Source organism: Perca fluviatilis, chromosome 21 (genome assembly GCF_010015445.1).
Source record: "Perca fluviatilis chromosome 21, GENO_Pfluv_1.0, whole genome shotgun sequence".
In the NCBI taxonomy this organism is placed as follows: Eukaryota; Metazoa; Chordata; class Actinopteri; order Perciformes; family Percidae; genus Perca; species Perca fluviatilis.
Genome location: NC_053132.1, coordinates 18,289,772 through 18,304,031, shown reverse-complemented (window position 1 = coordinate 18,304,031; position 14,260 = coordinate 18,289,772). Strand labels below are relative to the sequence as shown.

The following is a 14,260-nucleotide window of genomic DNA, read 5'->3' as shown; positions in this document are numbered from 1 at the left end:
ATTTATTGGATTTTCAGTGCTCAAAAATGTCTGCTCTCAATTCATATTTATATAACTATTTTGTCACTCTGAAACGTAGATTTTTACTTCTTTGTTAGAACTTAGTTTAGAATATAAGCAAATGATTAAATGAAAGTAGTTGGAATTAATTAAAAGACTTGGAAAGTACAATGTGTTTTTTGTCCATATTCTTCCAGATGATACTGAATGTGTGTTGTCTCTCTGTACATATTGAGATGCTTAAGATAAATGTTACATACCAGAAAACAGAGCAGTTTGCATATCGACAAGACTTGCATTATTATTGGAAGTTGTCAGTTTTATTGTGAAAATACATTTGGTACACAGAGCAGTTTATAAGATTGCATTAAGTAAAAGAAGCCAGTGCATGTACAGTATATACAATTAGAAATAGAAAGCAAGAGGAATAAGGGGAAAATGTTAGTTATTGCTCAGTATCATCATTAGCTGGCCTGCTGGAAGTTTAACAAAAATACTCACTGGAGTCCCTTTAAAAATGTGCTTGTCACTCGCAGTTGATGCAAAACAACACCGCAAGATACTTAAAAAAATAAATAATATACAGATCTAAAAAAAAAAGGAAGTGTCTGTATTTTAAGTAATTCCCTAATTTTACTGCCAGAGGGCAAGCGGTATAAGCACAAGCAGACGGATCCAAAATATGACCTATAAACACTTTCGGTCACCTAAAAATGTCGGTAACCACACAGTTCTGATGCTTTGAAGATAGAAAACATCCTGAACTATACAAATGTGGAAAACAACAACCCTTGCCACCATGGTTACAAAATAACAAACCGACATCTCGACCTATATCTTCAGATCTGAAACGATTCGACAGGTCAGTATTTGAGTAAGCATAGTGATTGTGTAGCTCCACATAAAGTGCTGTAGGGGTCATTTCCTTCACTACACTACATTCCTCGCAACATTCCCACATGTTAGCAGTTTGGGATATTGTGTGTCTAGTGTTTCAAACATCCTGCCCTACAAGTGTTAGGGCAGTAATGTGTGAATTCTGGGGTTTGTGATAGAAAGAAAAGTCCAGCTAACATCTCCTAAAACATAGTAACATTAAAACAGACAAGACAATATTGTTATAACCTGCAATAAAGGGTCTGTGTTGATCTCAGGAGACCCAGTAACAGTGACTGTTAATCAACAGCTTGCTCAGGCGACTAACAGAGCAGGTACACACAGGTACTGGCAGGGACGGAGGCTAGGATACATTTCACCTACTGTTAAAGTAGCTACATTCAAATGGCCTTAATGTGCCTAACAGTTCACATGTGATTTATCTTTAAGAGGCTGTTATGGTAAATGACCCGTCTAACCCCGCTGAATAGCAGGAGGTCAAACTTCCGCCCAGCAGGCAGCAGTAGCTGTGTTACATTCATCGGAGTCCTGCTGGGAAATACAATACAGAATTTCTCTCTGAAGAAAGTATTCTAGTATTTCTTTTCAAATCAAACATCTGTAAACCGACAAAGGTCTTCCAGACCAAAATATTAATTAAGTGGACTATGAAGGCACAATATGTGAGAATGATACCACTATATATATTGTTTTTACTATACAGAGGTGTGAGAGTCCCTCCTGTGGTCGCGGTCGGACCAACACTGAGGGTGAGATCTGAGCACATCTCTTCTCTCAACAGTCTAATAAATTAAAATGGTCCAATTCTGGTGAAGAGATACCCTGCAGTCAGAGTATACAGTCCATGGTCCAGAGGTTCCTCCATCCGGATTCTGAACCAGTTGCTCCTTGGTTCTGTCACATCTGTTTCCAGAGGAAGATGAGGCTGTGGGGGCCATGACAGCGATTACAGTCACAAAAGTAGATTCACATTTAAATTGATATTGATATTACTGGATTGAAGCTACTGATATCTGGTGGCTTACATTAAATCTGACTTTATGCCAAATGAATTGTGAAAGAACCAAAAAGTAATTTATTACTTTAATTACGACATTTAGGTGCAAAAGAAAATCATATTCATTTTCAAAATTCTTTTTGGTTCTTGATCTAATGCACTTCTCTAAAACACTTTCTGTAGTAATTGTTACATGCCAAATCTATTCAAATAACTACAAAAAACTTCATGGATTTAGTTGGGGGGTTTTTACTGCCAAAATGTACCTACACACTGGCTGAATTAGATCATATTTAAGCATCTCTTTCATCACAAGTATGTATTTCAAATTCATATATTGGTCTAACCCTTGTTGTGACAAAGTGAAAATTATACCTACTGAAATGTTTAAGCTTGATAAAGTGGCCCAGCAGTTTCTTCAATGGGTTCTGTAATAAATCAAGACAGAAATTAGCATTTGTACCATCCCAGCAAAGTGATTGCCTATCTAACATGTCTGCAATAGGCCTTTTTCACAGCAGCCATTTTGACTTGTCATATTGGGAATGGCACAGGTGTTACTAATAACATTAACTTTGCTCTGTTATGGGTCACAATACAGGACCCTCGAACTGAAGCAGCTAAATAAAATTAATTTAATTGTTTGTACCTGTGCTTTTCCTACTGTTACACGTTAAAATGGCTTCTGTAAAAAAGGCCTATAGTCTCTCAATATAAGAAGAGACAATAATAATTTTTGATGGTTTGTGACACAGCTGCAAAGCTTTCATACCAGAAAAGGGAACTGAATACTTCATACAAAAATTACAAATTTTGCATTAATGATTCATAACAATTTCTTATTTTCCACCTGGTGCTGGACACACGTAGACCATATTTGACACTACAATTTTATTTTGCCAAACAAAAGTGAATTACAGTCTCAGTTTAAGAACATAGAACACTATTTTCAATTTCAAGCATTCTTTTTGATTTGGGGTGAAATATGTATATTTATTTACTTATTCCAGTTTGAATAATATCAGATTTCACGTTTAAAGAATCTCACCACGTAGAGGCCGTTTGTGTGACTTGCGTCGATGCACCATGACCCCGATAATCAGCGCAGCGCCGACCAGCACCACAGCCAGCACCGAGAAGCTGGTAATGGCTGCCAGTTTCCACACGTCAGATGTCTCATCCACAAATTGGTTACCTATTGGTTGAAGGAAAAGAACTTTAACACTGAAAGAAAGGACATCACTGGATAAATACATTTACCGATTCACTGTCTTACATGTGTTGCATGACGGGGTCTTTGGGTACTGCTTGCATGATGCACAGGGCACACAGACGTCGAAATCAGGGTTCCAAAACTCTAACCTGCCACACTGACCTGCACACAACAAAACATCAGTTTAGTTAGGTTTGAGGGCAAAACATTTTTTATGATTTATGAAATATATAACAGTGCTTAAGCCTATATGAAATATTATGATGTGGAGCAAGGCCATGAGAACACTTTTGCTGTATCCCTTTTTATTTTATTAAATCCTCAAGCTCACCACTGCCCTGTTGTCTCTGCATTTTTGGGCCTGCAATTTCCCTAATCGTAACACTATGACTTTCTATCACTTTATTTGACATACTATACTATGACTCTTTCATCCTCTATTCAACATGCTATACTATGACTTTTTTTCATCACTTTTTTCGAAATGCTATAATATGACGTTTTTTATCACTTTTTTTTCAACATGCTATACTATCACTTTTTTCCGACATACTATAGATATGATTTTTTTATAACCTTTTTCGAAATACTGTGCTATGACTTTTTTCATACTATAGATATGACTTTTTAGAATTGATTTGACATACTATACTATTACTTTTTTTAACATGCTATACTATGGCTTTTTATTACTTTTTTGACAGGCTATACTATAACTTTTTATAACTTTTTTCAACATGCTATAATATTACTAAGACTATGCTATGACTTTATTCGAAATGCTATCCCTTGACTTTTTTATCATTGTTTTCCTACATACTAAACTATGACTTTTTCGACATACTGTAGTATGACTTATGTATCACCATTTTTTTGCATACTATGTATCACTTTTTTTATCACTTTTTTCAACATACTATACTATGACTTTTTTAACACTTTTTTTGACATGCTATTCTATGACTTTATATATATATATATAATCATGAAGTCTTCTGTCAAGTCCTATATCTTAGAGTGATGAGAGAACGATTATAAGACAGAAGGTTGAGTGTTTGAATCCCATATAAGTAAATTTTGAGGTCCGACACACTAAGTGAAAGAGACAAATATGCCCAAATCACCAACTCTTCTGTTTGGTCAAGTAGCTTAGAGAGATAACTGAATGATTAGAAGATGGAAGGTTGAGGGTTCAAATCCTATAATTTTCAGTAAGTTGATACACTAAGTGAACGAGAAAAACATAGACTTGTGTATCAGATCACATATCTTAGGGTGACAAGAGAATGACTGTAAGACAGAAGATTGTGTAATCCAATCATGAGTGGTGCAACTTGATGTAAGTCCTACACTACAGGACTGAAGACTACAAATAGATTCGGGAACAGTTGTGTTCCTTTCAGTTTCTCTTATCACTTTTTTCGTCATGCTATACTATGACTTTTTATCACTTTTTTGACATACTATACTATGACTTTTTTATCACTTTTTTCGACATGCTATACTATGACTTTTTTATCAACTTTATCGACATGCTATACTATGACTTTTTTAGCACTTTTTTCGACATTCCATACTATGACTTTTTTCTACTTACTATACTATGAATTGTTCATCAATTTTATCGACATGCTATACTATGACTTTTTAATCACTTTTTTTGACTTTTTTCGACATAGTATACTATGACTTTTTTATCAATTTTATCGACATACCATACTGACTTTTTTATCACTTTTTTGAACATACAATACTATGACTTTTTTCAACATACTATACTATGACTTTTTTATCACTTTTTTCGACATAACATGCTATGACTTTTTTCAACATACTGTACCTATGACGTTTTCACCAATTTTATCGACATTATATACTATGACTTTTTATCACTTTTTTCGACATACTATACTATGACTTTTTCGACATACTATACTATTACTTTTTCGACATGCTATTCTATGACTTTTTTGACATACTATAAGAAGACTTTTCTTTTTTTTTAGGTCCAATAAATATATATATATATATATATATATATATATATATATATATATATATATATATATATATATATATATATATATATATATAATATATATAAAAACTTTTCTTTTTTAGGTCCAATAAATATATATATATATATATATATATATATAAATATATATATATATATATATATATATATATATATATATATATTCATAAAGTTTTTCTGTCAGGTCCTATAGCTTAGAGTGATAAGAGAATGATTAGAAGACAGAAGGTTGTGTGTTTGAATCCCATGTGTTTAAATAAATTTTGAGGTCCGATACACAAAGTGAAAGAGACAAATATGCCAAAATCACCAACTCTTCTGTTTAGTCAGGTAGCTTAGAGCGATAACTGAATGATTAGAAAACAGATGGTTGAGGCTTCTAATCCTATATGTTTCAGTAAGTTGTGAGGACAGATACATTCTGTAAAACATAAAAAAAACATAGACTTGTGTATTAGATCACACAGGGTGACAAGAGAATGACTGTAACATAGAAGATTGTGTAATCCAATCATGAGTGGTGCAACTTGATGTAAGTCCTACACTACAGGACTGAAGACTACAAATAGATTCGGAGAACAGTTGTGTTCCTTTCAATTTCTCTTATCACTTTTTTCGTCATGCTATACTATGACTTTTTTATCACTTTTTCGACATACCATACTATGACTTTTTCATCAATTTTATCAACATGCTATACTATGACTTTTTATCACTTTTTTATACCGTACTATGACTTTTTTAATCACTTTTTTTGACATACAATACTATGACTTTTTTCGACATACTATACGAAGACTTTTTTTGACTTACTATACGAAGACTTTTTTTTTTAGGTCCTATATATATGATATATGATATATATATGTATATATATATATATATAATCATGAAAACTTCTGTCAGGTCCTATATCTTAGAGTGATAAGAGAATGATTAGAAGACAGAAGGTTGAGTGTTTGAATCCCAATACTATGACTATTTTATCGACATGCTATACTATGACTTTTTTTATAAATTTTTTGACTTTTATCAACATGCTATACTATGACTTTTTTCGACATACTATACTATGACTTTTTTAATACTATACTATGACTTTTTTATCACTTTTTTCGACATACAATACTATGACTTTTTATCACTTTTTTCGACATACCATACTATGACTTTTTATCACTTTTGTCGACATACTATACTATTACTTTTTTCTCACTTTTTTCAACATACAATACTATGACTTTTTATCACTTTTTTCGACATACTATATTATTACTTTTTTATCACTTTTTTCGACATACTATACTATGACTTTTTTCGACATACTATACTATGACTTTTTTTTACTTACTATACGAAGACTTTTTTTTTAGGTCCGATATATATATATGTATATATATATATATATATATATATATATATATATATATATATATATATATATAATCATGAAATCTTCTGTCAGGTCCTATAGCTCAGAGTCATAAGAGAATGATTAGAAGACAGAAGGTTGAGCGTTTAAATCCCAATACAATGACTATTTTATCGACATGCTATACTATGACTTTTTTATCACTTTTTTGACCTTTATCGACATGCTATAGTATGACTTTTTTCGACATACAATACTATGACTTTTTATCACTTTTTTCGACATACCATACTATGACTTTTTATCACTTTTTTCGACATACTATACTATTGCTTTTTTCTCACTTTTTTCAACATACAATACTATGACTTTTTATCACTTTTTTCGACATACTATACTATGACTTTTTTTGACTTACTATACAAAGACTTTTTTTTTAGGTCCTATATGTATATACAGTGCCTTGCGAAAGTATTCGGCCCCCTTGAACGTTTCGACCTTTTGCCACATTTCAGGCCTCAAACATAAAGATATAAAACTGTAATTTTTTGTGAAGAATCAACAACAAGTGGGTCCCAATTATGAAGTGGAACGAAATTCATTGGCTATTTCAAACTTTTTTAACAAATAAAAACTGAAAAAGTGGGCGTGCAAAATTATTCAGCCCCTTTACTTTCAGTGCAGCAAACTCTCTCCAGAAGTTCAGTGAGGATCTTTGAATGATCCAATGTTGACCTAAATGACTAATGATGATAAATAGAATCTAGCTGTGTGTAATCAAGTCTCCGTATAAATGCACCTGCTCTGTGATAGTCTCAGAGGTCCGTGTAAAGCGCAGAGAGCATCATGAAGAACAAGGAACACACCAGGCAGGTCCGAGATACTGTTGTGGAGAAGTTTAAACCCGGATTTGATACAAAAAGATTTCCCAAGCTTTAAACATCCCAAGGAGCACTGTGCAAGCGATAATATTGAAATGGAAGGAGTATCAGACCACTACAAATCTACGAAGACCCGGCCGTCCCTCTAAACTTTCAGCTCATACAATGAGAAGACTGATCAGAGATGCAGCCAAGAGGCCCATGATCACTCTGGATGAACTGCAGAGATCTACAGCTGAGGTGGGAGACTCTGTCCATAGGACAACAATCAATCGTATACTGCACAAATCTGGCCTTTATGGAAGAGTGGCAAGAAGAAAGCCATTTCTTAAAGATATCCATAAAAAGTGTCGTTTAAAGTTTGCCAAAAGCCACCTGGGAGACACACCAAACATGTGGAAGAAGGTGCTGTGGTCAGATGAAACCAAAATCGAACTTTTTGGCAACAATGCAAAACGTTATGTTTGGCGTAAAAGCAACACAGCTCATCACCCTGAACACACCATCCCCACTGTCAAACATGGTGGTGGCAGCATCATGGTTTGGGCCTGCTTTTCTTCAGCAGGGACAGGGAAGATGGTTAAAATTGATGGGAAGATGGATGGAGCCAAATACAGGACCATTCTGGAAGAAAACCTGATGGAGTCTGCAAAAGACCTGAGACTGGGACGGAGATTTGTCTTCCAACAAGACAATGATCCAAAACATAAAGCAAAATCTACAATGGAATGGTTCACAAATAAACATATCCAGGTGTTAGAATGGCCAAGTCAAAGTCCAGACCTGAATCCAATCGAGAATCTGTGGAAAGAACTGAAAACTGCTGTTCACAAACGCTCTCCATCCAACCTCACTGAGCTCGGAGCTGTTTTGCAAGGAGGAATGGGCAAAAATGTCAGTCTCTCGATGTGCAAAACTGATAGAGACATACCCCAAGCGACTTACAGCTGTAATCGCAGCAAAAGGTGGCTACAAAGTATTAACTTAAGGGGGCTGAATAATTTTGCACGCCCATATTTCAGTTTTTTATTTGTTTAAAAGGTTTGAAATATCCAATAAATTTCGTTCCACTTCATGATTGTGACCCACTTGTTGTTGATTCTTCACAAAAAATTACAGTTTTATATCTTTATGTTTGAGGCCTGAAATGTGGCAAAAGGTCGAAACGTTCAAGGGGGCCGAATACTTTCGCAAAGCACTGTATATATATATATATATATATATATATATATATATATATATATATATATATATGATATATATATACTCATGAAGTCTTCTGTCAGGTCCTATAGCTTAGAGTGATAAGAGAATGATTAGAAGACAGAAGGTTGAGTGTTAGAATCCCAATACAATGACTATTTTATCGACATGCTATACTATGACTTTTTTATCACTTTTTTGACTTTTATCGACATGCTATACTATGACTTTTTTCGACATACTATACTATGACTTTTTTAATACTATACTATGACTTTTTATCACTTTTTCGACATACTATACTATGACTTTTTTTGACTTACTATACAAAGACTTTTTTATCAATTTTATCGACATGCTATACTATGACTTTTTTATCACTTTTTAAGTTTAAGTGAAGTCTTCTGTCAGGTCTTATATCTTAGAGTGATAAGAGAACTATTAGAAGACAGAAGGTTGTGTTTTTGAATCCCATATGTTTAAATAAATGTTGAGGTCGATACACAAAGTGAAAGAGACAAATATGCCCAAATCACCAACTCTTCTGTTTGGTCAAGTAGCTTAGAGAGATAACTGAATGATTAGAAGATGGAAGGTTGAGGGTTCAAATCCTATAATTTTCAGTAAGTTGATACACTAAGTGAAAGAGAAAAACATAGACTTGTGTATCAGATCACATATCTTAGGGTGACAAGAGAATGACTGTAAGACAGAAGATTGTGTAATCCAATCATGAGTGGTGCAACTTGATGTAAGTCCTACACTACAGGACTGAAGACTACAAATAGATTCGGGAACAGTTGTGTTCCTTTCAGTTTCTCTTATCACTTTTTTCGTCATGCTATACTATGACTTTTTATCACTTTTTCGACATACCATACTATGACTTTTTTTGACATACTATACTATGACTTTTTTTGACATACTATACTATGACTTTTTTATCACTTTTTTCGACATGCTATACTATGACTTTTTTATCAACTTTATCGACATGCTATACTATGACTTTTTTATCACTTTTTTTCGACATACAATACTATGACTTTTTATAACTTTTTTTTCGACATGCTATACTATGACTTTTTTATCACTTTTTTCGACATGCTATACTATGACATTTTTTAATCACTTTTTTCGACATACCATACTATGACTTTTTTCGACATACTATACTATGACTTTTTTTAATCACTTCTTTCGACATACTGTTCTATGACTTTTTATAATTTTTTTTCGACATACTATACTGTGACTTTTAATCATTTTTTTTGACATGCTATACTATGACTTTTTAATCACTTTTTTCAACATACTATACTTTGACTTTTTGTCACTTTTTTTGACCTACCATACTATGACTTTCATCACTTTTTTGACATACTATACTACGACTTTTTTATCACTTTTTTTCGACATGCTAAACTATGACTTTTTTCACTTTTTCCACAAGCTATAATTTGACTTCTTCAACATACTATACTATAGCTTTTTATGACTTTTTTCAACATGCTATACTATGACTTTTTGATGACTTTTTCAATATACTATACTATGATTTTTTTTATCAATTTTATCTACATGCTATACTATGACTTTTTTCGACACACTATAAGAAGACTTTTTTTATCACTTTTTTTCGACATACAATACTATGACTTTTTATCACTTTTTTCAACATAGAATACTATGACTTTTTATCACTTTTTTCAACATACAATACTATGACTTTTTCATAACATACTATACTATAACAGTTTCATAACATACTATACTATAACAGTTTCATGACTTTTTTTCATACTATGACTTTTTTGAAGTTTTTATGACATACTATACTCTAACTGTTTTATGACTGTCAACATACTATACTATGACTTTTTCTGACTTTTTTTATAACTTTTTTCAACATACTGTACTACACTTTTCAATATACTATACATGAGTTTTTGACTATTTTTATGAAAGTTTTCATGACATACAAAACTTTGACTGTTTTAGGACATTTTAATGACATGACTTTTATGAAATGTTTATGGCATACTATATTATGACATTTTTATGACATATGACTGCTTTTATGACTTTTTTATGACATACCATTTTTTTACAGACATTTGTCTGTAAATACATCTATCTCTTCTCCTTTCTTATTTTCGTTGTACTTCCCAAAGTGTATTGGGATATTGCCACAGAGGTAATATTTAGAAACACCATGCAAAATATGTTAAAATAAAATCACAACCAATTGACTCGCAGGAGAGCTGGAATCAGATAATAGAGTACTTGTGAGGAACTTTTTGGTTTTCATGTTCTCATAAAATGAAAGTGGGAAATTCCTACTGATGCAATTTGATTGCAAGAGAGAGAATTACTCAGTTACTTCTGGTACATGAACAGGCAGTGCGTGAAGAGCAGGATGTGTTTTCACAGAGTGCTTCCTTCGAATTGTTTTGTGACTGTGTGTGTGTGTGTGACTTCCAGAGAATAAACGAACGTGAGAAAGAAGTTGTCAGTGGTTTAGCTCTGAAAGAAAAACGTCTCCCTCTGTGGACCCAAAAAGCTTCATCTCTTTCTTTTGGCAGCCAGACAGCTGAACAATCAAAGCTGTGCACTTACCAAATGATAAGGAAGGAATTAGCCTGAAGATGTGACACAGTTAACACTAATTGCAAGCTGTGTGTACAGTAGAGAATGTTTTAGTGTTTTAATAATGTAGGGTTGCTCTGCTGGTTTCTGGCTTTGGTTAAGAGGCACATTTGCATTGATACCCCCATGGTCATGCATCAAGTAGTGAATATTGTGACATCCAGCTGACCTCCACAAAACAATATTACAAAGACGGCATCCTATTCTAGGATGAATGAAACAATACCAAAGTTTCAGATAGCGTAACAAGGAAATAATGATAATGATAATCTTTCTTCCTACTCAGTGCCACACGTGTAGTTGCATGAACAACTTCTTTTGTGTCCATCATTATAACAAGGAACCACCCCGAACCTAAATTGAGTCATCATTTGTGATAAATGTCATGTTCAAACTGGCTGCTTTGCTCACCACTGAAAGCATCACCAAAACTACCAGAGAGATGAGTCTGACACAAACCAAAAGTAGTTAAATGGACGTGTCGGAAACTGTGACCGCTTCAATGAAAACAAAACCAGGTAATGAAAATTGCAACATCAAGCTGAGGAGCTGACACACCAACTTTTTAAAAACAGTGTTACGACATTAATTCCAGCTAACGAGATTAGGGAAACTATACCAGACATGACGGGGTTACACGTAAATGAAACAAGAAAATATTCTCGAGATCTGTCTGTAATCACAATCATCATTCTTTTTTCAGTGTAAATACTCAGAACTGGTTTGAACCTAGTGCTGCACATCATTTTTCAAAAAAAGTGCAAGTAATCAATATTGCCTTGGCAGAGGAGGTAGCAAAGCTTCAGAGACTCTATGGTGGTGGCGACCTCGCATCTTTTCCAGAGTTCATATGGTCTGAACTCTGACATCCAAGTGAGGGTTACTATATGTTTTCTACTGTTATTAATTACAATGTAGTATTAGTACTACTCTGTAAAATAATAATATGCCAGTACATGTAAGAGACCTGCATTCAAAACAGTACAGAAGTATTATAAGCGAAATGTACGTTCAAGTACTCTTATTATGAAAAACGTCCCCTGTGGATGATATATTATTATATATGACACTGGATTGTTAATACTGATGCATCAATGCATGTGTAGCATTTTATTGTTGTTGCTGGTTGAGGTGGAGCTAACTTTTCCTCTAATCTTTGTGAAATATTAAACAATTGACCTCTTTAGTCTTAAGGAAACCATATAAGAAGTCTATGGGTATATGTCTCTTTGGTGCAACTGCAATACCTGTTAACCAGTGATTCTAAGTCATTATTAAACCAGCTGCAGCCAAAAGGCACTTGCTCAAAAAGTCATTTTTAAAGCATTTTGACCTCTAACTCTCTGGTTATGTTACAGCCACATGCTCAGGCCCCTGGAGACCCTCCATCCTCCACAGCCTGCCCGCCTGCAGAGCTGGACTGACTCATTTTATAGCTGTGGTCACAGCAACAATGTGTCACAGTTCTTGTAAGCATTTCTCCTGATGACTTCAGTCCGACATCATCCAGCTTGTCTCCCGCTCAAGGGTTCAAAAGGGCACAGAGAGGAACTGAACCGTGACTGCTAGTTGACCTCTATCCAAACCAAAACCACACCGAGCTTTTGTTGCTCAAATCAGATAACCACCTGAAACTGTTGATTAAATCTCAACCATGTTTCTTAACTTTAAGTTTAAGAAAGAATTGATTCTGCTGGGGGTGTTTCAGTGGGACTCCTCATGATTTATTCTAATGTTTTACTACACCTTTTTCACACATGCATGAATGGAAACACCATCAGTCAGCATTATATTATCATTTGCCTACCACATAAGTTTCTTATGATTCAGCACTTTAAATCTGGCAAACAAGAACAAGTTTGGAGCCATTTTTCTGTGTTCCCCGAGCAGAAGACCTTGGCAAATCTCAGCACCTAGCATGACAAAGGGTGTTTTAGGGTGTGGGGTGCTGTGTTTTGTCATTAAACGGGAAGGGGGTGGGTGGACCAACAGCTGATGTCCAGATGTAGCGATGGTTTCTCACGGATAGAATCTAAACCAAGCATATTTTGATTTAGTGAGTTAAAATGCATTTGGTAACTTCAATGCCTGAGGAAATTCCTAACCCATGCAATTATTATTTCAGATTTTAGGTTCCCAGTGCAATCTGAGTCTGGTGTTCTCCACTGGGATTAAATCCAAACTTCAGACTACTGTGGAAACCAAGTCAAAAACTGTCTTTTTTGGAGTTGGTTTGAGACAGTAAAAACATATCTTTGAGCGAAATGGACAGGGGGGGCAGGCCACTCTTTTTTTTTGTCGGGGGGAAAGAAAAAAAAAAGAGGGGGAAAAAAAAAAAGGCAAAAAAGGGAAACGGGGAAAAAAACAGCTTATAAAAAAAGCGGTTTTGTAAGAGGAAGGGCAGACCCACTATGACTCCATTATAGGGAGACCAAACCACCAGACTCTAATCCATGTTCACAGAAACAAGGATACCCAACAAATGTTCATAAATCAAATGTAGAAATGAAAACATCATGTTTTGTAATCATAGTTAAACGAATAAATAAATTAGGTTTCATTTTACAAAAGAAAACTGAATAGTTGTTGAAATATAAAAACTCATACTACTTACTTTTCTGTGCGCTCACACCGTATACATTGATCACAGTCGCTATAATAAGTCCGCACAGCGCGCAGAGAGCGTTTGAAGCCATGATGTCGGCGGGTAAAAAGCTGCTCGCTGTCGGCTACACAATTCCCGAAAGTTCATCTGATTAACAATCCGTGCTGGTTTTCAGCATGGAAAAGCGAGCATCAGAGTGAGTCACCCGGAGGAGTCTGAGTCTTGTTTTAATAGCGTACACACCCACGCTAACAGTTCAACTCCTATGAGTCATTTCCTATGTACTGTACTGCTCGGATTCTCTTTGCGCACTAACCGACTCACAGGAAACTCCTCTACCGTAGTATGTGGTTTCATTTTCTTCACTTCGAGTGAAAGTTTCAATTAAAGCTCCTCAGGTATGAG

The 14,260-nt window shown here is 34.5% G+C and overlaps 1 protein-coding gene across 1 annotated transcript; it reads right to left on the bottom strand.

The window, feature by feature from the left end:
• Positions 1-298: 298 nt before the first annotated feature.
• Positions 299-14,245, bottom strand: LOC120551117 (tumor necrosis factor receptor superfamily member 12A). The gene is made up of 5 exons (XM_039788301.1): positions 13,865-14,245; positions 3,171-3,269; positions 2,943-3,089; positions 2,274-2,322; positions 299-1,822 (listed from the first exon to the last, which is right to left on the bottom strand). Exons 1-4 carry the CDS (start codon positions 13,944-13,946, stop codon positions 2,282-2,284), a joined length of 369 nt encoding a protein of 122 aa, XP_039644235.1. The 5' UTR covers positions 13,947-14,245; the 3' UTR covers positions 299-1,822; positions 2,274-2,281.
• Between the last annotated feature and the right edge of the window lie 15 nt (positions 14,246-14,260).

Coding starts and splice junctions, on each gene's coding strand:
- LOC120551117 (XM_039788301.1), bottom strand. CDS start 13,946: ATGGCTTCAAACGCTCTCTGCGCGCTGTGCGGACTTATTATAGCGACT. Junction 3,270..13,864: donor CGGTGTGAGCGCACAGAAAA/GTAAGTAGTATG, acceptor TGTTGTGTGCAG/GTCAGTGTGGCAGGTTAGAG. Junction 2,323..2,942: donor ACACAAACGGCCTCTACGTG/GTGAGATTCTTT, acceptor GATTTATTACAG/AACCCATTGAAGAAACTGCT.